Consider the following 26,644-nt stretch of genomic DNA (forward strand, 5'->3'; position numbering starts at 1 on the left):
TTTTCGTGACACATTGTACTTTATATTAGTGATAAATTTAGGTTGATTATTTTTTATAAAAATTGCTGAAAATTAGAAAAAAAATCCCAATTTTCAAACTTTGAATGCTTATACCTTTAACCCCTACATGACCTTGGACGTATATATACGTCCAGATTGGTAAGGACTTACCGACCTTGGACATATGGATATGTCCTAGCTTTAATGCGGCACCACGACCGCAGTCGTCGTCAGGGGGGTGGTGCCGCCCTCCCGCAACTACAATCGCTGTGATTGGCTGTGACAGGATTGATCATAGGCTGGAGCCTAGCAACTCCAGCGTCACCAGGCTCAGCACTGATTGCTACGATCACACAATGACGTCGATTGCACCAATCAGAGTGAAAAGATGCAGTCTGACCCCACAATCACCTCTCTACACTTCCTCGTTCTGGCTTGGTAACATTGCAGAGCAGTCATTGTGCTGATCTGCCATGCTGTGCTGGGCCTTGTGGTGCCACAGACTTTTTGAAGCCCGTGCCATCACTGCTTGTGTTGCTGCTGCGATTCCAGAAAGAACAAAGAAGTTCCTGATCCCTGATTTTTCCTAATCCAATTTTTTCCTAATTTAATTTTTTTTCCTGTCCATTTTTTATCCCCTTTTTGCATCACATCCGTGCATGCGTCCTACAGCCGTTGTTGAGCGCTGGTTGGTGATGCACATCACTGATCGGTATCCGGTTGTTGTTGCAAATCCTATGTATTAGTGCTAGTATTAAATCATAGGTGGTTATCTGCCAATTTTCCCTTGTGTAATAAAGACCAGGAGTAATTAATAACCATAAGTTATTTATTAGGTCACTAAATTAATGCTCTTTATCATAGGGGGGTGATTTAAGAATTATAATTAGGGTTAACACAAGAAACACATAATAATCACTCCAAAATGTATACTATTCTATAGTCTGAGATACCCAGTGTATTAATTAAGGATATCACTCAGCCTCCATGATCCCCATAATCATATTGTGTCACTCATTGTTCCACACAACTGAGAGGCGTAGTCTCTTTTGGCAGGGAATAAGGTGCAGGCACACTGCTGTGCACTCCGCAGTGTGTCATGCCGTGTTGATGGTACGGTGCACATAGATTTCTTAGCCCGAACCATCTCCATCTTAGAGTTTAGTGAGCTGTCTGACCTTCATAACATAAAGTATGCAAGCGAGACGTGTTCCCTGACGCGCGTTTCCCCGGGATACCGGCTTTTTCTAAGTTTTAACCGTAATTATAATTCTTAAATCACCCCCCTTTGATAAAGCTGTCAAATATATAATTCAATGTGTATACAGCAGTGACCCAATATCCAACCAGAAACAGGCTGTATGGAATTTTTCACTTATCAAAAATTATTTTTACTTTTTATTAATTGTAATAAAAGTTATATTTTATTCACATAACTTTATCCTCTTCCCCTTTCCCTATTTATCTACTATCTTTCAGTGGTGTACACTAATGTGAATATTATGTCCAATGAAATTTGACTAAAATTTATTGCAGATACGGAATTACACTCTACAAGCTGTGCGAGAGTACCTCAGGGTACACCCACAGGTTTGGAGTTCATGAAGGGAAGGACACCCGGATTCAACCCCATGAAATTCCCCTTGTCCTGGGAGTGAGTGGAAAAATTGTGTGAGATTTAGTGTACCCACTGCTGGATCAAGGTTATAACCTCTAGGTAGATAACTTTTATACCAGCATCCCACTCTTCAAGTCCCTCTCTGTGCGAGCTACCATAGCATGCGGTATAGTTTGCATAAATCAGAGAGGCCTCCCTGAGATGCTAATGTGGCACCCCAGGGGTCTGGTTTCCACAGTAACAAGCAATGTTATGTCTGAGAGCAGGTGGGAGGTCTCTTGGCCAGGGATCCTGTGCATGCCACACCTCCTGCCCAGTCTTGGGAGGGGAAGACCTTCCCCTATATAAACCCGGGGCTGAAGCAGGGTTAGTCAGTCAAGGAGAGTAGAGACAAGAAACAGTCACAGGAAGAAACAGCAGAAGCTCAGTGGGAGCAATACTACTACAAAGAGTCAGGGGCTGGCAGCTGCAGAGCTCGCCCTGACTGAGAAGCTTTCTTACCGGACCCGGCGTCCGAGGCTGTGGGGACTAACTCTTACCCAGCAGCAGAAGCCGACCGGCAGGGGATTTCAGGTCCTCAGGCCCAGAAACCCGAAGGCACGGTCACACGCGTGGGACCAGCGCCGCCATCGTGGAGCGGAAGCCATTAGAAGGCCCCGAGTCACCGGCCATACGGGTGAGCACCACACGGTACTCTCAGGGACGTGGGCTACTTATATCCGCTTCTAGCAAGGTAGCCAGAAGAGTACAGTCAGTTTGGGAGGCCTACAACTCCGCCTGGCCAGGGGAGATCCCATCTGCTCAAGGACTGACCAGGCCCCGTTCGCTAGCAAGTACTCCGGGAGGGTCTATCGTTGTTACCAGTAAAGACCCTGAATTACACCGCACCGTCTCTGAGTGGTTCCTGCTACCCTCATCTTCCACGTCGGCTGCCCTGAGGCCATACCCCTCCCGTTGGGGGTTATACTATCACGCTGCACAACTCTACACCGGCCTCAGCGGTCTGCCCTGCAGCGGCAGCTCCATAGCTGCAAATCAACGGGTGGCGTAGTCGACACTCAAATAACATCTATCAAGACTGCCACACACTGAGTTGACTCCCTGGGCACGGACCGGGTCCCCGCCACTCGGAGACTACAACCCTCATCTGATCCGGTTCCGGGTAAGCCCCCGTGCGCGAGACGCTGCGCGACACAGCAGGCCCAGGGGCGCGTCAACTTTGGCGTAGTCGGCAGGATTTCGTGCCCGCAACCACCGGGTACTGCGTGCCTGAAAAAGAGACTTTTAAAACTTACCATCCGTGAAGTTTTTCCGCCATCGGTGAAGATTCCCGCCATCCGGCGCCATTTTCAGCCTTCTTCCCGCCATCTGTGAAGATTCCCGCCATCCGGCGCCATTTTCAGCCTTCTTCCCGCCATCCGTGGAGTTTTCCCGCCGTTGGACGCCATCTTGAGGACGCCGCGCGGGAAGAAGAGGGGCGTGGACTCCGAAAGCGCGCGAGAACTGAAGCCCCGCCTCACGTCCGGACGTTGCGTAAGGTCCTGGAAGGAGCCCAGCAGACGCCGACGTCACCGGAGTGCGACGGAAGGTCCTCAACCCTGACGATCTACTGCGGAGCCGCGGACTACGGAACAGGATCATCGCAAGGTAGGCCACGGTCCACTAGGGGGGAGGAAGATGTCGGATGCGGAGGAGAGCTTCATTGCCTCAACCCCCGCCAGCGCCACCGCTGCTGCAGTTATGCCCTTCACCATGCCCTATATCCCGGGAGCAGCTTGGCTACCCCAGTACTCAGGGGAGTCACATACCCTGCATGACTTTAGAGAAAAGCTGGATAGCCTCTTCCAGGTGTACCCCCTCACAGAAGAGCAAAAAGTGAGCATCCTGGTGGCCCAACTAGCCGGGGCAGCCAAAAGGGAAGTAAAATCCTGGCCACCTGGGAGGAAGACTGTCGCAGGGATACTAACCCGGCTGAAGAATACCTTTGATACCCGCACCTCAGCCGAGATTAAGCTTAGATTCTACGGGTGCAAGCAGCGAGCGCATGAGAGTATAAGGGACTATGCACTAAACCTACAAGAGGCCCTGAGGGCCATTAAGCAGACCGACCCTGATGGAGTGGGAAACGAGGACAGGCAGTTGACCGAACAATTTATAGAGGGACTATATTGTAATGCCCACCGAACCCAGTTGCGGGCGATGGCCCTACAGGATCCCCATCTGGGCTTTGCACAGTTCAAGGACAGAGCCATCCGGGTGCTCCGAGAACCGGCACCGGGTGGCGTTGTGACCCACAGGCGCCCAGCTATCACTTACCACCAGGAGGCGGCGCCCTTGTCGGCAGGGCCTGTGGGAGCTGATGCGCAGGCTTTGGACAATGACCCGGCTCCAGACCTACACCATCAGGTCCAAGAGCTAGCTAAGAGCGTTGCTGCGCTAACCCGAACTGTGCAGTCTTTACAGGTTTCCACCCCAGGGAAGATCCAGCTGGCATCCGGACCGGAGGACATCCCGTGGCGTCGACCAAGGAGGACCCCACCGGCCAGAGGAAGACCCAGTGACCGATACAGCGAAGACGGACGACCCATCTGCCGCCGCTGCAATCAACCCGGACATATGGCAAGGTACTGTTCTTTAAACGGGCACAACCTGGGGTAGAGGGCCAACCCCCAGGAAAAAGATCACCAGGCCCATCGAACTGGCGCGACAGATATGTGGGAGGACGTCCAGTCTTGCCTGTGGTACTGGATGGCATTCCCATGAGTGCCCTACTGGACACCGGGTCACAGGTCACCACCATCCCGTACGTGCTCTTTAAGCAGTACTGGAATGACTCGGATATTACCCGCTACCCTGACGACGACTTGAGTATCATCGCCAGCAATGGCCAGCCCGTGCCACAGATCGGATTTAAAGAGGTGACCATCAAAATTGGTAGAGTCGAACTGGCAGCACAGGGACTGATCATTGTAGATATTGACAAACATGAGAGTCACCCAAAAATAACTCTAGGAACTAATGTAATTGAAAATTGTCTTGCAGAGGTGATTTTCCTTTTACAGCAGGTTGCCAAGAACGCCAGCTCCGGCGAGCAGCGGGTGCTCCAGAAAGAGATCCGGGCACTGATGCGACGGCAACAGGTGGAACTCTCCGGCGGTGAGATTGGTAGCGTAAGAATGTGTGACCCTTTTCCTATTGCCATGCCCCCAAAAAGTGAAATGATGATTTGGTGCCGGGCAGCTATTGGTCTGAGAGGTAGAGATTACCAGGCAATGGTAGAACCAGTTTACTCAGACAGTAGGCCCACCATCTTGACAGCACGGGGGGTGGTTAATGTACGCCATGGGAGGGTGCCCGTTCGCATAATCAATATCGGGAAGAGGGAAGTGTACCTGCCCCGGTATGCCACGCTAGCCAAATTATATACCATTAACCAAAATGCTATACAATCTGTGGAACCCTTGCCTCCATCTCACCCGGAGGAAGGTAACGGCTCTAAGAAAACAATGGAGGACTGGTGTCAGCAACTACATTTGGGTACTGACTCCACTCCCTCACATCAGAAACAGGGAGTCTATCGGGTGGTTCAAGAGTACGAGAGAGTGTTTAGTAAACACCCGTTAGACTTCAGGCGAGTCAAGGGGGTAGAACACCACATCCCCACGGGAGACCATCCTCCCATAAAAGAGAGGTATCGACCCGTGCCCCCTGCACACTACCAACACGCCAAGGGGATGCTTAGAGACATGAAGGAGGCTGGGGTGATCAGGGATAGCTGTAGCCCCTGGGCAGCTCCACTAGTCTTAGTCAGAAAAAAAGACAACACCATGAGGATGTGTGTAGATTACCGGAAAATCAACCGTATCACACACAAGGATGCGTACCCCTTACCAAGGATAGAGGAGTCATTGGCTGCTTTAAGATCTGCTAACTTCTTCTCTACCTTGGATCTCACTAGCGGGTACTGGCAGGTTCCTGTAGCAGAGGCGGACCGGGAGAAGACCGCATTCACCACCCCGATGGGACTTAGCGAGTTCACCTGCATGCCGTTCGGACTCTGCAACGCACCAGGAACCTTCCAACGACTAATGGAGTGTTGTCTGGGCCACAGAAACTTCGAGACGGTCCTGTTGTACCTGGACGATGTCATCGTATATTCCAAGACGTATGAGGACCACCTGAAACACCTGGCGGAAGTGTTCGAAGCTCTGGCGAGTTACGGCCTAAAGGTGAAACCCTCCAAGTGTCACCTCCTGAAACCAAAGGTGCAGTACCTGGGACACGTGGTGAGCGCTGACGGAGTGGCTCCCGACCCTGATAAGATCACCGCAATTAAGGAATGGCCAAGCCCCTCCAGCCTAAAAGAAGTGCGGCAGTTCCTCGGGTTGGTAGGCTACTACCGAAGGTTTATTCCCGGTTTCACCAAAAAGGCAGCACCTATGCAGGACCTCCTGATAGGCCAGTCCCGGAAGGCCAAGAACCAGAAGCCGCCCTTCAAATGGGAGGAGCTGGAAGAAGAGTCCTTCCGCCAGCTGAAGATGGCCCTCACGGGGGACGAAATCCTGGCGTACCCGGATTATAGCCAGCCCTTTATCCTCTACACCGACACCAGTAACATCGGGCTAGGAGCCGTACTGTCCCAGATCCAGCAGGGAAAGGAACGAGTAATCGCCTACGCCAGTCGAAAGCTGCGACCCACCGAAAGGAACCCCGAGAATTACAGCTCATTTAAGCTAGAGTTCCTGGCCGTAGTATGGGCAGTCACCGAGCGCTTTAAGCATTACCTCGCTTCTTCCCGGTTCACCGTGTACACGGATAACAACCCGTTGACACACCTGGACACGGCAAAACTCGGTGCCCTGGAGCAGAGGTGGATGGCCCGTCTGTCCAACTACGAGTTCACAATCAAATACCGGGCCGGACGCTCCAATACCAACGCTGACGCCCTGTCCAGGATGCCCAACCTGCCGGACGAAGGAGAAGATCCGGAGGGACTGGAAGAAGTTGAACTCCCTGCGTTCCACCGTCATGGGACTATCCAGTACTCCCACCGGGTAAGGAGTAAGCAGGCTGCTACGTTGAACCCCTTACCTCACTACAACTGGGCGGAAACGCAAGACAGCGACCCTGCCGTCCGACTGGTGAAGGAGATGCTGACTCGCCCGGAGGCTTGCCTTGAACCAGACGCTCCGGAGGAAGCCAAACAACTATGGGCAGAGAGGAGTCGACTGTTCCTTTACAAGGGGAAGTTGTGCCGCAGAATGGTTAACTCCCGGACGCATGAACTACTCTGGCAAGTAGTGGTGCCACGAAGAGACGCAGCCATGGTGATGGAGGCATAGCACGACGGAGCTGGACACTTCGGGTGGAAGAAGCTGGAGTTCCTGCTGCGTGAGCGATTCCACTGGGTAGGCATGAGGGGAACCATTGAGAAGTGGTGCAGAGACTGTGGCCCGTGCAACCTAAGAAGGAAGGACCGTGCCAGCCAGAAGACTCCCCTGCAGTCCATCGTCACCCGGCAGCCGTTGGAACTGGTAGCCTTGGATCATGTAAAACTGACCCCAAGCAGAAGTGGCTACGTCTACGCACTAACCATCGTGGATCACTACTCCCGGTTCTTGGTTGTCGTCCCCGTCAAGGACTTAACAGCTCGAACAGCAGCGAGAGCCTTCCAGCAGCATTTCTGCCGTCCACACGGGTACCCGGACCAAGTGTTGACAGACCAGGGACCTGCCTTTGAAGCGGAGGTCTTCCAAGAATTCTGAACTCTGTATGGCTGCCGGAAGATAAGGACGACACCCTATCATCCGCAAACTAATGGACTTTGTGAGAAAATGAACCAGGTGGTAATGGATCTTCTGAAAACGTTGCCCCTGGAAGAACGCAGTCTGTGGCCTGAGAAGCTGCCCGATCTGGTGGACCTATACAACCACATCCCGGTAGGTTCCACCAACTGTACCCCGGCTTACCTAATGAGGGCAAGACCTGGTAAGTTACCTGTTGACCTGGAAATGGGAGTCCTGACACCCGAGGACACTTCACCAGAAGCAGACTGGGACACAGAGAGGCAGTAGCAGTACCGGAGAGTACAGGAGAGCGTGGAGCGAAGTCTCTGTCAGGCTAGGGAAAGACAAGAGAAAACTTACAACCAGTATGCTCCCGCTGTTCCCCTGGTACCCGGAGAGCAGGTCTTGAAGAGGAAGAGACGGCTCCACAAGTTGGACGACCAGTGGGAGAAGGACCCGTACACCGTACTGCCCTCAAGCCACGAGAACCCGAAGGTTTGTACCATCAGTAAAGACGGAGGGGAAACTACAGCCATTGTATCCCGGGACCACCTGAAAAAGTGTCCCGAACAACTGAGGAACCCTGAAGAGGAACAAGAAGACCATCGACCCGTAGAGGAAAGGGATGATATGGTTAGTACTGTGCTCGGGGACTTCCCTCGGTCTTGGACTCAAGTCGATGGTGCAGTTGTGGTACCCGTACTCACCTTTCTCCAACCAGCATCCCAAGCACCTACGGAGCAACAGGTAGAGCTGGAAGAACAGCCGGTCCAGGAGGCAGAAGACCCCACACCCGCAGACCAGGAGGATCAACCCTCTGCTTGCAGTGAGCCTGCCATATCCCTAGTGAGCCAAAGAGCCGGTAGACAGCTGCCCAGTTTACCCTTGACAGCTCCTACACCCTGTAGTTCAGGGCTAGACAGTCAGCTCCGTAGGTCCACTAGGGCCACTAGAGGCCAGTTACCCGCACGCTGGAGGATTTAAAGTGTATAAATTGTTTTATTTATGTTTACCTGTGTATTGTTGCTTGTGTATAATTTTGTGTTTCTAGTTATTTTTAGGAATCCTTGGTGGATCTACCGGGAATCCTTGTACAATTAGTTGGAGCGTAACCCAGGATGGACTAGAGACTGTTAAGGACTCGGGGTAGGACAGACCCCTACCTGGTTACGTCTCCCTGTTTTGGTGAAATGGACACCTTTGTTTCTTCAAAGACTGCACCCGGTTACGGACATGCCGTGACCACCTTTATGTGTTTCTTTATTGTATTGTTATTGTTATATCTTGTTATGTTTTTCTAAAATATGTTTAGTCCCGGAGTACTAAATTTCACTAGGGGGGAATGTGGCACCCCAGGGGTCTGGTTTCCACAGTAACAAGCAATGTTATGTCTGAGAGCAGGTGGGAGGTCTCTTGGCCAGGGATCCTGTGCATGCCACACCTCCTGCCCAGTCTTGGGAGGGGAAGACCTTCCCCTATATAAACCTGGGGCTGAAGCAGGGTTAGTCAGTCAAGGAGAGTAGAGACAAGAAACAGTCACAGGAAGAAACAGCAGAAGCTCAGTGGGAGCAATACTACTACAAAGAGTCAGGGGCTGGCAGCTGCAGAGCTCGCCCTGACTGAGAAGCTTTCTTACCGGACCCGGCGTCCGAGGCTGTGGGGACTAACTCTTACCCAGCAGCAGAAGCCGACCGGCAGGGGATTTCAGGTCCTCAGGCCCAGAAACCCGAAGGCACGGTCACACGCGTGGGACCAGCGCCGCCATCATGGAGCGGAAGCCATTAGAAGGCCCCGAGTCACCGGCCATACGGGTGAGCACCACACGGTACACTCAGGGACGTGGGCTACTTATATCCTCTTCTAGCAAGGTAGCCAGAAGAGTACAGTCAGTTTGGGAGGCCTACAACTCCGCCTGGCCAGGGGAGATCCCATCTGCTCAAGGACTGACCAGGCCCCGTTCGCTAGCAAGTACTCCGGGAGGGTCTATCGTTGTTACCAGTAAAGACCCTAAATTACACCGCACCGTCTCTGAGTGGTTCCTGCTACCCTCATCTTCCACGTCGGCTGCCCTGAGGCCATACCCCTCCCGTTGGGGGTTATACTATCACGCTGCACAACTCTACACCGGCCTCAGCGGTCTGCCCTGCAGCGGCAGCTCCATAGCTGCAAATCAACGGGTGGCGTAGTCGACACTCAAATAACATCTATCAAGACTGCCACACACTGAGTTGACTCCCTGGGCACGGACCGGGTCCCCGCCACTCGGAGACTACAACCCTCATCTGATCCGGTTCCGGGTAAGCCCCCGTGCGCGAGACGCTGTGCGACACAGCAGGCCCAGGGGCGCGTCACTAACTAGGCAGCTGCTCAGAAAGAATTAGAGCAGAGCCCAATGTAGCGACAACATGCTGGTGGTTAAATACAAGGACAAGAGGAATGTCCTTTTCTTGACCACCATACAGGATAATGGCAGCACCCCCACCGCTGTATGAGGTACCGCTACACAGGTCACCAAACCAGACTGTGTACTGGGGTACAACAAGAACATGGGGGAGTTGACCTCTCTGATCAAGTCCTCCAGCCATACAGTGCCATGAGAAAAGCCAAGGTGTAGTATAAGAAGCTGGCCATGCACATCGTACAGATGGTAATTTACAACGCTTACGTGCTTTCACGATGTGCAGGCCAGAATGCTTACCTCCTTCATTTCCAGGAGGTAGTGATCAAGGCCCTAATATTTGGAAGTCAGAAAGGAGTGTGCACCAGTACTTCCGGAAGTGAAGGTTCACGTATTGTACCAGTGCAACATTTCCCGAGGGAGATCCTTCAAACCACAAAGAAAGGAATGTCGCAAAAGAGGTGTTGAATGTGTTACAGAAGGGGGAAACAGTACTTATCAATGTGACACCTGCACCGACAAACCTGGCCTGTGTATAAAAGAATGCTTCAAACTGTACCACACATCCATGGACTACTAAATTAATTTCTGACTTACACAACTCACGTATGCCAACCTGATGTACTACACAACTCATGCATGCCAACCTGATGCACTCTATACAACTCACGTATACCAACCTGATGCACTCTACACAACTCACGTATTCCAACCTGATGCACTCTACACAACTTATGTCTGCTAACCTGATGCACTCTACACAACTCAAGTATGCCAACCTGATCCACTCTACACTACTGACATATGCCAACCTGATGCACTCTACACAACTTACGTATGCCACTACATTATAACATTCACATACCAGGAAATACTAGATGAATTCCAATATTGGTTCAATTGGGAGGGGTTTCCACTGTTTAGGCACATCAGGGGCTCTCCAAACGCGACATGATGCCCGTAGACCATTAGATCAAAGTCTACATTCCATACGTCACTACTTCCCGAGCCCGGCCGTGCACCCAAACATTAGTTTTCCCTCACGTATGGGGTATCAGCGTCTGAAGGAAAAATTGCACAACAATTTTTTGGATCCATTTTCTCCTGTTACCCTTGTGAAAATAAAAACATTTTGAAGAAAAAATTAGTTTTTTTTTATTTTCACAGCTCAACGTTATAAGTTTCTGTGAAGCACCTGGGGGTTCAAGGTGTTCACCACACATATAGATAAAATCCTTGAGGGGTCTAGTTTCCAAAATGGGGTCACTACTCTGGGGTTTCCACTGTTTAGGCACATCAGGGGCTGTCCAAACACGACATGACGCATGCAGATCAAAGTCTGAGTTCCAAACGTCACTCCTACCTTTCTGAGCACTACCATGTGTCCATACCATAGTTTTCCCCCAAATATGGGGTATCAGCGCACTCAGGAGAAATTGCACAACAATTTTTGAGGTCCATTTTCACCTGTTACCCTTCGTGTTCGAAGGAGGGAAGGATACCGGAAGCACAAAATAAAAAGGCTCATATCTCTGGAACTGTATGGTGGATTTGAAAAAAAAAAAAACAAACATTGATACAACCATGTTGTCAAAAAAATAAAACAGTTATGGCTCTTTGAAGAAGGAGAGGAAAAAAAATGAAAGAGCAAAATGAAAAATAGCCATGAGCAAAAAGGTTAAATTAGGTTTTTGCGTTAAATATATTTTTAAATATTTCTTGCAATACTTTTTTTCATTTTATATCACAAGCTGTTTTAAAAATGAAAATGAGAAATCTTGCAATTTTGCACTTTGGTATTCGCTATTGTGTTTGAATACTAATTAGAGCTAGATATTTATACTGCATTATTTAACACCCCTCCTTCAGTAGTGACTGGAAGTATCAGGTGGTTACCAACATTAAGTAAATAATACGTTTTCAAGGGAATGTTAAAGAGAACCTGTTAGCACGCTTTTGTAATGTAAGGTAAAGACATGGCTGTAATCATGCTGCAACACAAGCATGGAGGAGATGTCCCAGTGCACAGTCTGGTACCTGTGCACCGAAATCTAATTACCGCAAAACTTCAAATGATGATTACAGAAGAACAACAAAGTGGAATTCTCCACCAAAGGTATCATTTTAATCAGTATTACAGTACTTATATAGCCGTGCCTATATTTTACATTACAAAATCGTGCTGACATGTTCTCTTGAAACCCTTCACAGCATATAATGTATATGTATGTCATATGTCATGTCCCTTTGATTGATGCGAGCTCGCACGCCGAGGCCAAATTTTTCCCAGCAGATGATGGCTGATTTAATATATATATGTATGCGTCCTCGGACACACATCCAGTTGAAGTTTCTGCTGGCATCGGCTGGCTCACACCCACACAGGCCCGGTCATGCGACCACGGTCATTACGCCTCTGCTGCTAAGTCATACTGACCTGGAGAATCATATTGCCAAGTTAGTTTTACATTATAGTGACCATGCTAAATAACCCTCCAACCTCCCCCCAAAATAAGATTGTGAAACTGCACTTTTTTTGCAATTTCAACGCTCTTGGGATTTTTTTCCGCTTTCCAGTACACTACATGATAAAACGAATGGTGTCATCCAAAATCACAGCTCGTCCCGCAAAAAAAAAGTCTTCATATTTCTATGTGGTTGGAAAAATAAAAAAGTTATGGCTTTTGGAAGAAAAGGAGGAACAAATGGAAAAACAAACAAAAAAAACCAAGAAAATTGCCTGGGAGTGAAAGGGTTAAAGTAATTCCTTTCATGGGCCACTTTCCCAAAGCAGTATTTTTGTGAAACAAACAAAAAAAAACTATTGAAAAATATAAATGATAGAAGATGATTCTAATCTTTTTGCTGTCAGTTTCTCATATTAGACACATTCCACTTCCAGGATGATTATATTTATTGGCTCAAATGTTTAATGCATTAATGTAGCAGCTGAAGTCAGAGATTCCCGGACAGCCGTTCTCAGGGAGCTTTGTGGCTTATCAGTGTGTAACATTGCATCATTTTACTGTAAGGTTTGGCAAAGGGTTTGAAAAGACAAATTCAAGAAAGAGCTCTCAGACTTAGTACAGTTCTAATTCCTCTCACTAGGTGGTGATCAGGATCCATGCTTCGTACTTAGGTTCTGCTAATTGGGATCCGTGGGAAACCACTTACCTTAGACAGACAGTTTTGTCAAATCAATTTTACATTTAGCTGAATTTCTGCTGGGATTATTTTCATGAAGATTATTTTAATAATGTGGAGTTGCTCACCAGAACTACATTAAAAGTGTAATTTACAGTTTTATAACTTACTAATGTTCTTACCTTGTCTGTCGGTTATCCTTAAAGCTAAGTTCCCACGGTGAACTTTTGGTGCGTTTTTGACACTGCATATTTTTGCTGTGTTGAAAATGCAATATCTTACAGTTATAGACATGTGGGTTGGATTTACATAAATCTCATGCCCACTGTGCTTCTTTATAATGCAGCGTAAACTGACCGGCGGTGCGTGATTCTCCACATAGACTTGCATTAGATATGGAAAATTCACCTTCACAAAACGCCCGTGCATTTTAAGTTTATTTCCATAGCAGAAACGCATATCAATAAAGTTTGTCAAACCCAAATACCAGGAAGTTTCAAAGACAAAGCACAACACCACCGACGCGCGTCAAAAATGAGATAAAAATGTAGGTTAAAAGAACGCACACAAAATCGCAAGTAAAATAATTTAAATAATAGGTGTTGAAATGGTGCAGAAAATCTTTAACATCAAAAAAGCACCAAAAGCTCATTGTGGGAACGTAGCCTTAGCGTGTGCAAATACTTATAATAGACAAGTAGTAGAGGTCACATAGCTATAATTAAATTACTTATTTTCTATTTTTTTATAGGACGGTGGCTGCAGTTGCCCAGGAGATGTTGCCAAGGCTTTTGGTAAGTCGTGTGACTTATATATATATACACTGTATATTCACCCCCTCCATCCCATACATACCATGGAGTTTGACAATAATCAACAAGGAATGACAAAGTGAATGGCGATGTTTTTCAAGGTGTTTTTCGAGCAGAAACTGAGCGGAAAGCCTCCAAGGTTATGTGCACGTGACACCTTTTAAGAACGAGTAGTAATTTTAAATGACACCATTCATTTTACTATGCAATGTAGTAAAAAAAAAAATATTAAAAAGAAATCCAAGTGCGATGAAATGGTGTAAAAAATGCAGTTCTAAAAAATTTTTTTTACGGTAATCATTGTATGGGAAAAAATGAAAATTTAAAAATGATTTTCCAGGTCAGTATGATTACGACGATACCATACATGCATGAATGTATAGATTTGTGGTTTTTTATATTGATGTGGTGAAAAATTCTAAAGTTTGTAAAAAAAAAAAAACGGGGTTTGTGTCACCATCTTTGAGACCCATAATATTTTAATTTTTCATTCAATTGAGCTGTGTGAAATATTTTTTTTGGGTGGCGAGATGACGGTTTTACTGCTACCAATTTAGGATAAATATAACATTTTGATCACATTTTATTGCATGTTTTTAGGGAGGTGTGGTGACCAAAAAAACCTGCATATTTTTTTCTCTTTATGGCGTTTACCATAAGGGCTAATTAATTTTATATTTTGATAGACCGACTGTTGACGGACACAGCAATTCCAAATATGTTTATTTATTTAATTTTTTTTTATATATATTTTTTTAAAACTTTTTTTTAAATTCTAATTTTTTAAATACAGATGGTAGTATGAAAAATAAAAAACTGCCAAAATACATTAAAAATAAAAATGTGATTTAAACATTAGGTTATTTTCATTTAGTGTAATTTTCATTTGAACAAGAATATTTGCTATCCTACAAAATGAGACCTAGAGTATGTGTGTGAATTCGACAGAACAGCTATCTAAGCTGCACATTGAAGGGTGTAATGTGAACGATTTCTTCAGAGAACTTGCTATTCCTTATATTTTATGTATCAATTCTTAACAATTTTTAGTATCTCTGTTTCCAGCCAGCAGAAAGATTGAGAATTGATACAGAAATGATATTACAACTATAAAAGTTATTTGATATAAATTTTATTACCAAATCAACTGTACTTTATTGAGCGATTTAATAAATACTAAATATAAATTAATAATTTCCTTATAGAATTTAAGGTACTGTAAAGGATAAAGACACCTTAAAGTGTTCCTCCACTTTCAATGGAAAAATGATTAAAGTGTAGGACTATGATCATTTTTGTAAATAATTTTTTTAGAAAATCTTGCTATTAACCTGCAGCACTGACCGCCCGAGGACTGTGCTGTTGGCTGCAATAATCTAGGCTGCATCACACTCCTTCTTTTAGCTACTGTCATCTTTGCAGGAGAGAGAGCTGTAAGACCCCATGACATTTGCCCCCTCACTGACGATGGTAACATAGCAGCAAGAGCAGGATGCTGCCTAGTCTAGTGCCGCCTGCAGCATTGACCTTGAGTGATCTGTGTTATGGGTTAACTGCAAAATCCTCTAATACTGTGATTTAGAAAAATGATTAAACTACAAAGCCCTGTGCTATAATCATTTTTCTTTTGAAAATGAAGGTACGCTTTGAATGCATGCATTTTTGGCTAAGAATAATTTTTACAATTGGTTTTCATTAAAATAACCCATTCCCTTTGTGGAGTAAAACTATTTAACATGTTGTTTGACATTTTGTCTATTTAACATCTTTCCTTTATTTGTCCAGGAGCAGGAGCAGATTTTGTCATGCTGGGAGGAATGCTTGCTGGTCATGATCAGTGTTCAGGAGAAATCACAGAGAAGAATGGAAAGAAGGTGATGCTTTTCTATGGTATGAGTTCAGACACAGCAATGAAGAAGCATGCCGGTGGAGTAGCTGAATACAGGTATTATACATAATAAAGATCTCTTACCAATTTTTGTTTGCTTTTTATCAGGAAATTAATCCCCAACATCGTTGCTCGGTGTTTCCTTCCTTTTCAGTAGGAATGCCATGTCCCACGACTTGAGAATCATACAGTATTGTATTGTTACTGTTACGTTCAATAAGGTTTGCCTTTTAAAAGTTTGTCCTTCTTTTCTTTCTGTCTGCCTCCCTAGCTCTGATATCAGTAACCCCTTCCTTCTTCTTCCTTATTGTGAGTATGTCAGCAATCTTAAGAAGCTCATGTCTTGCAGCTCTAGTTCAGAATCTTCTTTTTTTACCTACTGTAATTGTGCATGACTACAAGAATTCAGCTTGAAAATAAACCTTCTTCTGGAATCTTCATACGTGCCTATGCAGTCGAGTCAAGCTATTTGATTAAATCTCTTTGCGTGAGTACTGATACATAGAGGCATCCTAGAGACTGAGTCTCAAGTGTCCAACACTTGCAGCCTAGTTATGGAGTCAGAATAAGCAATTTTTGCCCTCAAGACATATCCGCACCACAGCGTTGTCATCATTTTGTACTCTATATCTTAAGCAGTTTTTTTTTTATTCTAGCTAGAAGACTCTGAAGTCTTTTCTTCTTTGTATGTGCTAGGTCCAAGTATATATTTGTAGAGTGCTTGGAAATAAAGTCAAATTTATAAGGAACATGCACATTTTGATTGTTTTTATTTTGTTGCATTTTTTTCCAAATATTTTTCAGTGCATTCTTTTTTATAGCAGTTACATGCTTTTATCACATTACAGTTCACAGATTCACAGACCATGTGATTCAAGGTTTCCTTCTATAATCAAGGTTTGTGAATTGTGATGTATGTGAATAAACAAAAATTGCTAACAAAAATCCAAGACATATTTAACAAGAAGGAAAAAAACAATGGAGGACTAGGGACACTCCAAACTGGCTATGCATTAATTTGCAATGTATCCTAAGTTAGAGGGCTAATGTCATAAATAAGACCATTTCTATAGGCTTTTCATGGTGGACATTAGAGGAGGGTTCCCAGCTCTAGGCACAGGGGCGGACCTACTGCCCGTGCAGCCGGTTCATTGAACGGGGGCCCCCGAGGGAGAGGGGGCCCCTCCAGCCTCCAGCAGGGCCGCCATCAGGGCATGAATGCCCTGACACCAGCATGGGGCCCGGCCGGTCGGGGCCCCCTCGGAGCCCCGTTGGGGCCCCCCTCTTGTGCGTCTCCTCATGGGGCCCCCCCGCCGTCACATGACCGGAGATGTCCCTGCGCTCAGCATGGTTCCCCGGCCCCATGCTGAGCGCAGGGACATCTCCGGTCATGTGACGGCGCCGGCACAATACTTACCCCTCCCCGTGCCTCTGCAGCGTCTTCCGCGTCCTCTGACTGTGACGTCTCAGGTCAGAGGGCGCAGTGATATGTTTACACCGCGCGCGATCTCTCCTGAGCTGTCACAGCGGGAAGACGCGGGCGATGCTGGAGTCCGGATCAGCATCAGGTAAGAAGTGAGGTGAGTATTTGATTTTTTTTTTATGTATGGGGCCATGGGGCATTATATGGTGGGGGGGAGAGTGGGTGTGACATCCTGCATGGGGCATTATATGGGGGGGTGACATTCTGCATGGGGCATTATATGGGGGGGTGACATACTGCATGGGGCATTATAAGAGGCGAAAGGGGGAAGTGACATCCTGCATGGGGCATTATATGGGGGGGGTGGTGTGACATCCTGCATGGGGCATTATATGGGGGGGGTGACATCCTGCATGGGGCATTATATGGGGGGGGGTGACATCCTGCATGGGGCATTATATGGGGGGGTGACATACTGCATGGGGCATTATAAGAGGGGAAGGGGGGAAGTGACATCCTGCATGGGGCATTATAAGGGAAGGGGTGTGACATCCTGCATGGGGCATTTTATGGGGGGTAGAGATGACATCCTGCATAGGGCATTAAAAGGGGGGTGTCATCCTGCATGGGGCATTATAAGGGGGGAACAGCCTGCATGGAGCGTTACATGCGGGCCAATATTCTGTATGGAGTGTTATATGGGGGTCAGTATTCTGTATGGAGCGTTATATGAGAGACAGTATTCTGTATGGTGCGTTATATGGGGGTCAGTATTCTGTATGGAGCGTTATATGGGGGTCAGTATTCTGTATGGAGCGTTATATGGGGGTCAGTATTCTGTATGGAGCATTTTATGGGGGCCAGTATTCTGTATGCAGTGTTATATGGGGACCAGTATCCTGTATGGAGCGTTATATGGGGACCAGTATCCTGTATGGAGCATTATAAGGGGGTCAGTATCCTGTATGGAGCATTATATGGTGCCCATAATACTGTATGGAGGACTATACTGTCCGGTCTGCACTGTGAGCTGTGAGGATTCGCCTGTTTCTGAGCTATTGTAGAATTTACAATAGATATCGCTCGTGTAATGGGGCATTATAAGAGGGGAACAGCCTGCATGGAGCATTATATGGGGGCCAATATTCTGTATGGAGCGTTATATGGGGGTCAGTATTCTGTATGGAGCATTATATGGGGGACAGTATTCTGTATGAAGCGTTATATGGGGGCCAGTATTCTGTATGCAGTGTTATATGGGGACCAGTATCCTGTATGGAGCGTTATATGGGGACCAGTATACTGTATGGAGCATTATATGATGACCAGTATCCTGTATGGAGCGTTATATGGGGACCAGTATCCTGTATGGAGCGTTATATGGGGACCAGTATCCTGTATGGAGCATTATATGATGACCAGTATCCTGTATGGAGCTTTATATGGGGACCAGTATTCTGTATGGAGGACTATGTGGTGCCTATAATACTGTATGGAGGACTATACTGTCAGGTCTGCACTGTGCGTTGAGAGAATTCGCCGGTTTCTGAGCTATTGTAGAATTTACAATAGATATCGCTCATGTAATGTAGTAAGTGAAATCCTTGGCCTTGTACTATATATATATTTCTCTGCGGTATCTCTGCATCATGAATCGTGGTATGTGTTATAGGGGCCACTGAAACTCTGTCGCCCAGGGCCCACAAAAACCTGGAGCCGGCCCTGGGGGTAAGTATAACAAGTTTTATTTTTTTTTAAATACGATTAATTAACTAGGAGTGGGGGGAATCAGAGATGCACGGGGGGATGAGAGATGCACGGGGGGGGGGGGGCCTTCATGCCCCCTATGAAGGGCAGGGGGGGGGGCCAAAAACATTCTTGCACAGGGGCCCACTACAGTCTGTGTCCGCCCCTGTCTAGGCACACCTATAATAACCATAGCAGACTTGTTTTAACAATGCATTACTTAAGTGGCCATTTATTTGAATGCCCATATATTATACCACATTTCTACTACAGAAGAAATGGATGGTTGCTTACAGCTTTCCATGATGATATCATCCTATTGACGTGACTTTCTGAAGACAGTCATGGCATTCAGCTGGGCCTACCTATATTATTTAGACAACTCTTTAAAAGTGGTACAAGTTTAGAAAAAAGTGGCTTTTTCTGGAAAAAAACAGACTTTTTACTATCCCACACATCCTTTTTATATTGGATCTGCTCTTGTTCATTTATTACAATCTACTAAAGATCACACTAATTTAGTCTGTTGGAACAGATTCTTGTGGACCTTGACTGGCAGGACCGCACAGTTTCCATTCAAGTATCACATTAGGGATGAACTATGGGGACATAGAGTTCTATCGACCTGTACTTTGTCCATGGATACGCTAGATGACAACAAAAAGTGTAATGCAGTGTTTACCACAACCATTAAAGTGCAAAGCATGTATAAAGTATGAGAACATAAAAGTCAACATTGTTTTAAAAGAACCCTGGAATGATATCCTATAGACACGTCTGTGTCTTCTAATAACCTAGTTAACTCTAACAGATAAGCTCCTTATTTATATCATTGATTTATAGCTTTAGAATAAAGTTATCTGACTGGCCAACATTTGTCAGATAATTAATCAAATGGCAGCTTACCAGTTACATATTTTTATTCTGCTTTACAGAGAGGTCATATGTGTGTCCTTCTAAATCTAGATTAATTATAGCAAGCGGATTTATTATTGGACTGCATGTCAGATATTACTGTATATGTCAGACTGTTTAACCCATTTCCTATTTCACCGAAAAGAAAAAAAAGGCTGAAAAAGAAATTTGGTCTTGTGCACCTGTATATTTACTTTGAAGCATAGCAGAATGTCAGGGATGAATATCGTAGTTTATTAGGTGTGTAAAATTTTCTGTTACAGTATTAAAATTTAAGATTCATTTCAGGGGTGAAAAAGTAACTACTAAGCCCCTGTGATATACCAAGTCTGTGGTTGGTCCTACTCATAGTCAGATAAGGCGGGCGCTTGCAATGTGCCATAAAACACCCAACTCCTCTTCTTCGACCTGGTCTGCTTGACGCAGATATGAATTTGCTGTGCAAACAGCAACATCTTGTGAGGTGGTTAAATGAGGGGTATATCCTCTTAAAATGGACTGGCCCCTTTAAATTTGTAGTCTCTCCTTTATTTTGCAATTGCATTTACTGTTTGATTAATTTACGTTACCATTTATTGGCCGGTTAGGCTTTTATGGGTTATGATGTGTTATGTGATATAATATTGTTGGATGAACTTAACTGTGTGTCGTGAGCCTATGAGAAAAAGTGGACATGGGTCTGGAAATGGTTAAGCAGACATGGGATGCCACACCTTACTTGCCCAAAATTAGGATTAAGTTGTTTATTTGGTGTGTGACTGAGCGGAGATGTGTGCATGGGGCTACTGTAGACATGGCCCAGCTTACTTAAGGGCCAAATTCCCACCAATTAGCATTTGAAGGAATGAGCAGTAGTTTTGAGCTCAGCTTCTGGCATAGCCACCAATTTGGGGCAGAGGTACACTAGGTAAATAAGGTGTACTGTCCCAGTCTACATCACAGATGTTTTTTTGCCTTTGTGACTATCCCAGGTGGAGGAATTGAGGACTTCCCAAAGGATAGGAGCAGAAAACTGCCCTGTTGAAATAGCTGATGCAGTAGCAAGTCAGGGTTGGTCAGAAGGTTCAGGACCCTGCTGGGGTGTCTCATCAGAGTGAGAGAGAGTGAGTGAAAATGGTAGACATAAAGAGAGAGAAGATGGAGCTGCAAGGAATGGCAAGGTATATTGACACCTGTGAGCACCATTGGGGTATTAGGCCAGTGGCCACAACCTGAAGTAGATGTTGAACAGAAACACCAGGTTAGCTTGAGAAGTGTGAGACGAGAGTCTAAAGTGAGGATGAGGGATAAGGCCTTCCGAGGTATGGAGCAGAGGGTAAATAGCCATGTGCCCAGTGTGAGGCCAGGGAGTGTCTGTGTATGTGAGTGAAAAGGAGATTGTAAATACTGTTCAAAAATATTCAAGAGACTATGCCTCAAGCTCCAAGTAAAGTTTACCTCCTGTTACAAAACTGTGCTGTCCGTGCTTCTGTGATGCCTTGAGCTTGGCTCTCTTTTGCTAGGGCCAAACTGCACAGCATCTTAAAGGGACCACCACTCAGCATCCTTGGAGTGACTCCTCTTCTTTTTCCCGAAACTCCCTCACCAAGTGGACCACTTAAAGTGATTCCCTGCTTCTGGGTACCCCTTGGTACACCTTGGTGATTGATATGGGTATTTACCTTTGGAGGTCCTTTTCCGAGCATTTTGTGAAATCCTTTCTGTTTGCTATCATTGGCTTGTACACTGACATTCCTTTCTAGCTGCCTATCGATATTCTTGCTCTGGTCTTGTAATTCTGCTATGCATTGACATTTGAGTTTGATTTTTACATCTCCCTATATATATCCTTGACTTCTTGGCTATCTTTTACTACATTTCCGATAATGCCATGTTATGGTTGCCAATTCATGACTATACTCAGAGCTGTGACCAGCAGCAGAGTCGAGTTTCTGTATATGGGTTAAAGGGTAAAACTAAGACTCTCTTAGACATTCCATTTTTTTAGCTAGTACAAATCGGAATAGAATCTAAAAAAGGACAAAAGTTTAATGGAAAGATTTGAACCTCTCTTGAGACTCCTACTTTCAGCTTACAAATACTGATATAAAATACTGCCCAACTGCAGCCATATCATCGTGGCCACTTTCTCTGAGAATAGGACTATAATTTGTGACTTCAGTTTAGCTGTATTCTGGGTTAAGAGCACAAGGACATTTTAACCCCATCCCCAGTCTGCGCACAATCTCAAACCACTGTTCAGTCCTCCCTCCATTCATGCATTGCAGTTATTCCTGGTTTGTTGAGCTGCAGGGTTTAACCACAAACTCAAAACCTTCTCTCAATGTAGTCAATGTCTGGGAAGATAATATACATTACCAAAACAAGATCCCATGTACAAGTGTGTCCACCCCTACCTTTTCTTGCTTAAGGAATCCGATTTCTCACAAAACAAATTCAATACAATATTTCAACGTGCTTGCTAAATCCATTACAGATTGCAATTCCCATCACAACCACTGGGTGATCACAAAAAGACACATATGACATAGACACCTTGTGGTAGAGTAATAAACCAATACTGGGTCCCAGCAAATAGTAGGGGTACCAAACTCTCAAATATATATAGAGGATAAGCAAGGAGAGAAAATGTTAATATTTCGAACAATTAACTTTTTATTGAATACCATTAAAAGGAGCTAAATAGTCTGACAGACTTGATAATCATAAACTAAACCAGGCCCTAAAACGGTCCAAAAAATCAAAACAAAGGTGCTGAAAAACAACAGTCCACTTTAAAAAAAAAAGGAACAATTTCATCCATTTGTTGTCATGGAGATTCAGCATAGATAAATGGTTCAAGAGCTTGGGGGTGGGGGTGGGGATGTGTGCTAAATCCCCTGTCATGCCCCTTGCAATGGCTCCTGGCCTGACAAGGGCAATACTCTGGCATGGTCCTACGTATAATAAATATTAACCCAAAAGAACCTTGTCGACACGTTTCATCCCACATAAACAGGAATCATCAGTGGAGGGGTATTTGTAAGTTGGGGGGTGGGGTTAAGGAGGTTCCTACAATAATAGGGGTACAAGTTGTGACAGGAATCCCCACAGTGGCCGTGCAGAGTGATGCACAGTATTGATCGGTATAAGAGTGTGTGAAGCAGGGGCGTACATAGGAATCATGGGGCCCCATAGCAGAAGCTCTAATTGGGCCCCCCCCCCAAAAGAAAATGTAAATAATAGTCGGGGTCACCAAAGATCAGATCTCACAACTTTCCATCCTTTACATAGTAATTTTCCTCCTGCTGTAGTCCTAGATCTCTCTTTCATTGCCCCATAAAGTGTGATGCCAATAAAAGGACCCCCAAACACAGTATGATACCCCCATGGTGAATTCCTCCACATACGCAGTATAATGACCCTACTATACCCCACCTCAACTCCCAGGACAAAGTATGCTGACCCCAAGACAGTATGATCCCCCAACTGTGAGCCCCTAGAGCTAATGAGGATGGTACATAATAAGGGAGGGTGTTATACATAATAAAAGAGGAAACTATATAACTAAGGATGGCGCTATACATAATAAGTGAGTACACTATATACTAAGGGACTGTGCTATACATAATAAGGCTACATTCCTGCATCTGTGTGCAGTGTCGGTGTGCTGCCCTGTTTTACCGACGCATTGAGCATGTCCTATTCTAATCCTCAAAATCGGATCAGAACAGGATATTCTCTGACCCTCTTAGATCTCATTCTCAGATCCGTGATTTTCATGGATGTGTGAATGGATCTATAAAACTGTACGAGTCCGTAGACCATCCTATAAAAAAATCTGGCAGCACACGGACATTTCACACAAATGTGAGAATGCAGCCTAAGAGATGTTACATGTAACATTATCACTCCAAGTCACACAGTGCAGATTCAAAATAATATTTACATCCAGGCACTTACCGCTGATGTCTCATCTGATTACAGTCGGTTTCTGCTGCTTCTTCTCCATCTGGTCAGACCTTCATGTCGACATCTCCCAGCCACGACTCGTCTTATCACGATGATCTCCAGCCTAGAAAATAACAAGGTCACATATTGTATGCATACATGTGTCTCCCCCGCTCTGCGTCCTCGAATACAGATATGTACCCCCCCCCATTAATATACTATTAGCCACTTAGTAATCAAAATATAAAGTGATAAGCAGCACTGTGCCCCCCATTAACTATAATCTCCACCAGCCAATAATATAAATTACTCAGTCTCTGTGACTCTCCCCAATTAACTTTAAGGCTAGGTGCAAACGGAAAACATACAAGGCTTCACAGTACAAGCAAAGTGAAACCCCCATAGTTGCTCTCTCCCAGCACCCCCATCATTGCTCTCTCCCACCACCTCCATCATTGCTCTCTCTCAGCACCCCCATCATTGCTCTCTCCCAGCACCCCCATCATTGCTCTCTCCCAGCAGCCCCATGATTGTTCTCTCTTAGCACCCCATCATTGCTCTGTCCCAGCACCTCCATCATTGCTCTCTCCCAGCCCCCCATCATTGCTCTGTCCCTGCAACCCCATCATTGCTCTGTCCCAGCACCGCCATCATTGCTCTCTCCCAGCCCCCCATCATTGCTCTGTCCCAGCACCTCCACCATTGCTCTCCCCAGCCCCATTATTGCTCTTCCCAGCCCCATCATTGCTCTTACCAGCCCCATCATTCCTCTCCCCAGACCCATTGCTATTCCCTGACCCATCAATCTCATCATTCCTCTCCCCAGCCCCATCATTGCTCTCCAAAGCCCCATCATTGCTCTCCCCAGCACCATAATTTCTCTCCCCAGCCCCATCAGCCCCATTATTGCTCTTCCCAGCCCCATTAGCCTCATTATTGCTCTTCCCAGCCCCATCAACCCCATTACTGCTCTCCCTGGCCCCATCCTCCCCATCATTCCTCTTCCCGGCCCTATCAGCCCCATCATTCCTCTCCCTGGCCCCATCAGCCCCATTATTGCTCTCCCCAGCCCCATCATTCCTCTCCCAAGCCCCATCAGCCCCATTATTGCTCACCCCAGCCCCATCATTGCTCTCCCCAGCCCCATCAGCCCCATTATTGCTCTCCCCAGCCCCACCATCCCATTATTCCTCTCCCCAGCCCCATCAGCCCCATTATTGCTCTTCCGGCCCCATCAGCCCCATCATTCCTCTTCCCGGCCCTATGAGCCCCATCATTCCTCTCCCTGGCCCCATCAGCCCCATTATTGCTCTCCCAAGCCCCATCATTCCTCTCCCCAGCACCATCAGCCCCATTATTCCTCTTTCCCCAGCCCCATCAGCCCCATTATTGCTCTTCTGGCCCCATCATTCCTCTCCCCAGCACCATCAGCCCCATTATTCCTCTCCCCAGCCCCATCAGCCCCATCATTGCTCTTCCGGCCCCATCAGCCCCATCATTCCTCTTCCCGGCCCTATCAGCCCCATCATTCCTCTCCCCAGCACCATCAGCCTCATTATTCCTCTCCCCAACCCCATCATCCCATCATTCCTCTCCCCAGCCCCATCAACTCCATTATTCCTCTCCCCAGCCCCATTATCCCTAGAACGCATGACCATAAAAATCTACACTTTCACATACCTGGGGCCTTTTAGGCCCGTGTGCAAATAACATGGAATAACTCAAACAAAAATGACAAACAACTATATATCTGAGGAATACCTAGAGTTTCAAAATTCTAACTAAAGTAATCTTGCAGAAAATATAAAACAATTAACAGGGCGAGGCCCCAGGTATGCGTTCTAGGGTTATTGCTCACCCCAGCCCCACCATCCCATCATTGCTCTCCCCAGCCCCACCATCCCCATCATTTCTCTCCCCAGCTCCCGTTATTCCTCTCCCCAGACCCATAATTGCTCTCCCCAGCCCCACCATCCCATCATTGCTCTCCCCAGCCCCACCATCCCCATCATTGCTCTCCCCAGCCCCTGTCATTCCTCTCCCCAGCCCCATAATTGCTCTCCCCAGCCCCACCATCCCATTATTCCTCTCCCCAGCCCCATCAACCCCATCATTCCTCTCCCCAGCCCCATCATTCCTCTCCCCAGCCCCATTATTGCTCTTCCCAGCCCCATCATTCCTCTTCCCAGCCCCATCATTCCTCTCCCCGGCCCCATCATTCCTCTCCCCAGCCCCATCAGCCGCAATATTGCTCTCCCCATCTCCATCAGCCCCATTATTGCTCTTCCCAGCCCCATCTCTCCTCTCCCCAGCCCCATCAGCCCCATTATTGCTCTTCCTAGCCCCATCATTCCTCTCCCCAGCCCCATCAACCCCATTATTGCTCTCCCCAGCCCCACCATCCCACCATTGCTCTCTCCCCACCTCCCCTCCCCAACGTTTCAGTAAAAAAAAACAAAAAAAAAAGCAACTTACCTCAGCTCGCTCCCCTGCAGCATCCTCCTGGTTGCCGGCAGCTTTCTTCCTGACCCAGGCGCGCGCTGCATAATGACGTCATCAAGCTGCGCGCACCTGGGTCAGGGAGGAAGCAGAGGACGAACCCTCCAGCTCCGCTGCTATTCTCCTCCTGACAGCAGCAGAGCTCCAGGGATCGCTCACTGACCGCCACGTGCAGGGAGCAGCTGCACCTTGCGGGCCCCTTGGTGCAGCTGCATGGTGGGGACCCGGCGCAGCTGCACCGGCGGCGGTATGTCCACCCCTGGACTTCTATGGGGCCCCCCCGGCTCACGGGCCCCATAGCAGTCGCGTGGTCTGCCGCCATTGGCGGTACGCCACTGGTGTGAAGGGATATAAATAGACCCTCAGAATTAAAAGCACTCTTCACCTGTTAAGGCGTCTGACGTCATACTTTCTTGTGATAGAGTATCACAAAATCATGTTTTTTTTTAAAGTTGATCACGTCATACTACACAGCTTGTGATATA

General features: G+C 46.6%; 1 protein-coding gene across 1 annotated transcript in view; it reads left to right on the top strand.

The window, feature by feature from the left end:
• GMPR (guanosine monophosphate reductase) overlaps window positions 1-26,644 on the top strand; it is a 171,386-nt gene that overhangs the window by 117,366 nt on the left and 27,376 nt on the right. Inside the window, exons 7-8 of the mRNA XM_073678800.1 lie at window positions 13,698-13,740; window positions 15,544-15,703. Of these exons, the coding sequence (XP_073534901.1) occupies window positions 13,698-13,740; window positions 15,544-15,703 (203 nt within the window). The remainder of the gene's footprint in view (window positions 1-13,697; window positions 13,741-15,543; window positions 15,704-26,644) is intronic.

This window comes from Phyllobates terribilis, unplaced genomic scaffold (assembly GCF_046119375.1).
Source record: "Phyllobates terribilis strain yellow unplaced genomic scaffold, ASM4611937v1 Scaffold_4__5_contigs__length_816908805, whole genome shotgun sequence".
NCBI classification, from domain to species: domain Eukaryota; kingdom Metazoa; phylum Chordata; class Amphibia; order Anura; family Dendrobatidae; genus Phyllobates; species Phyllobates terribilis.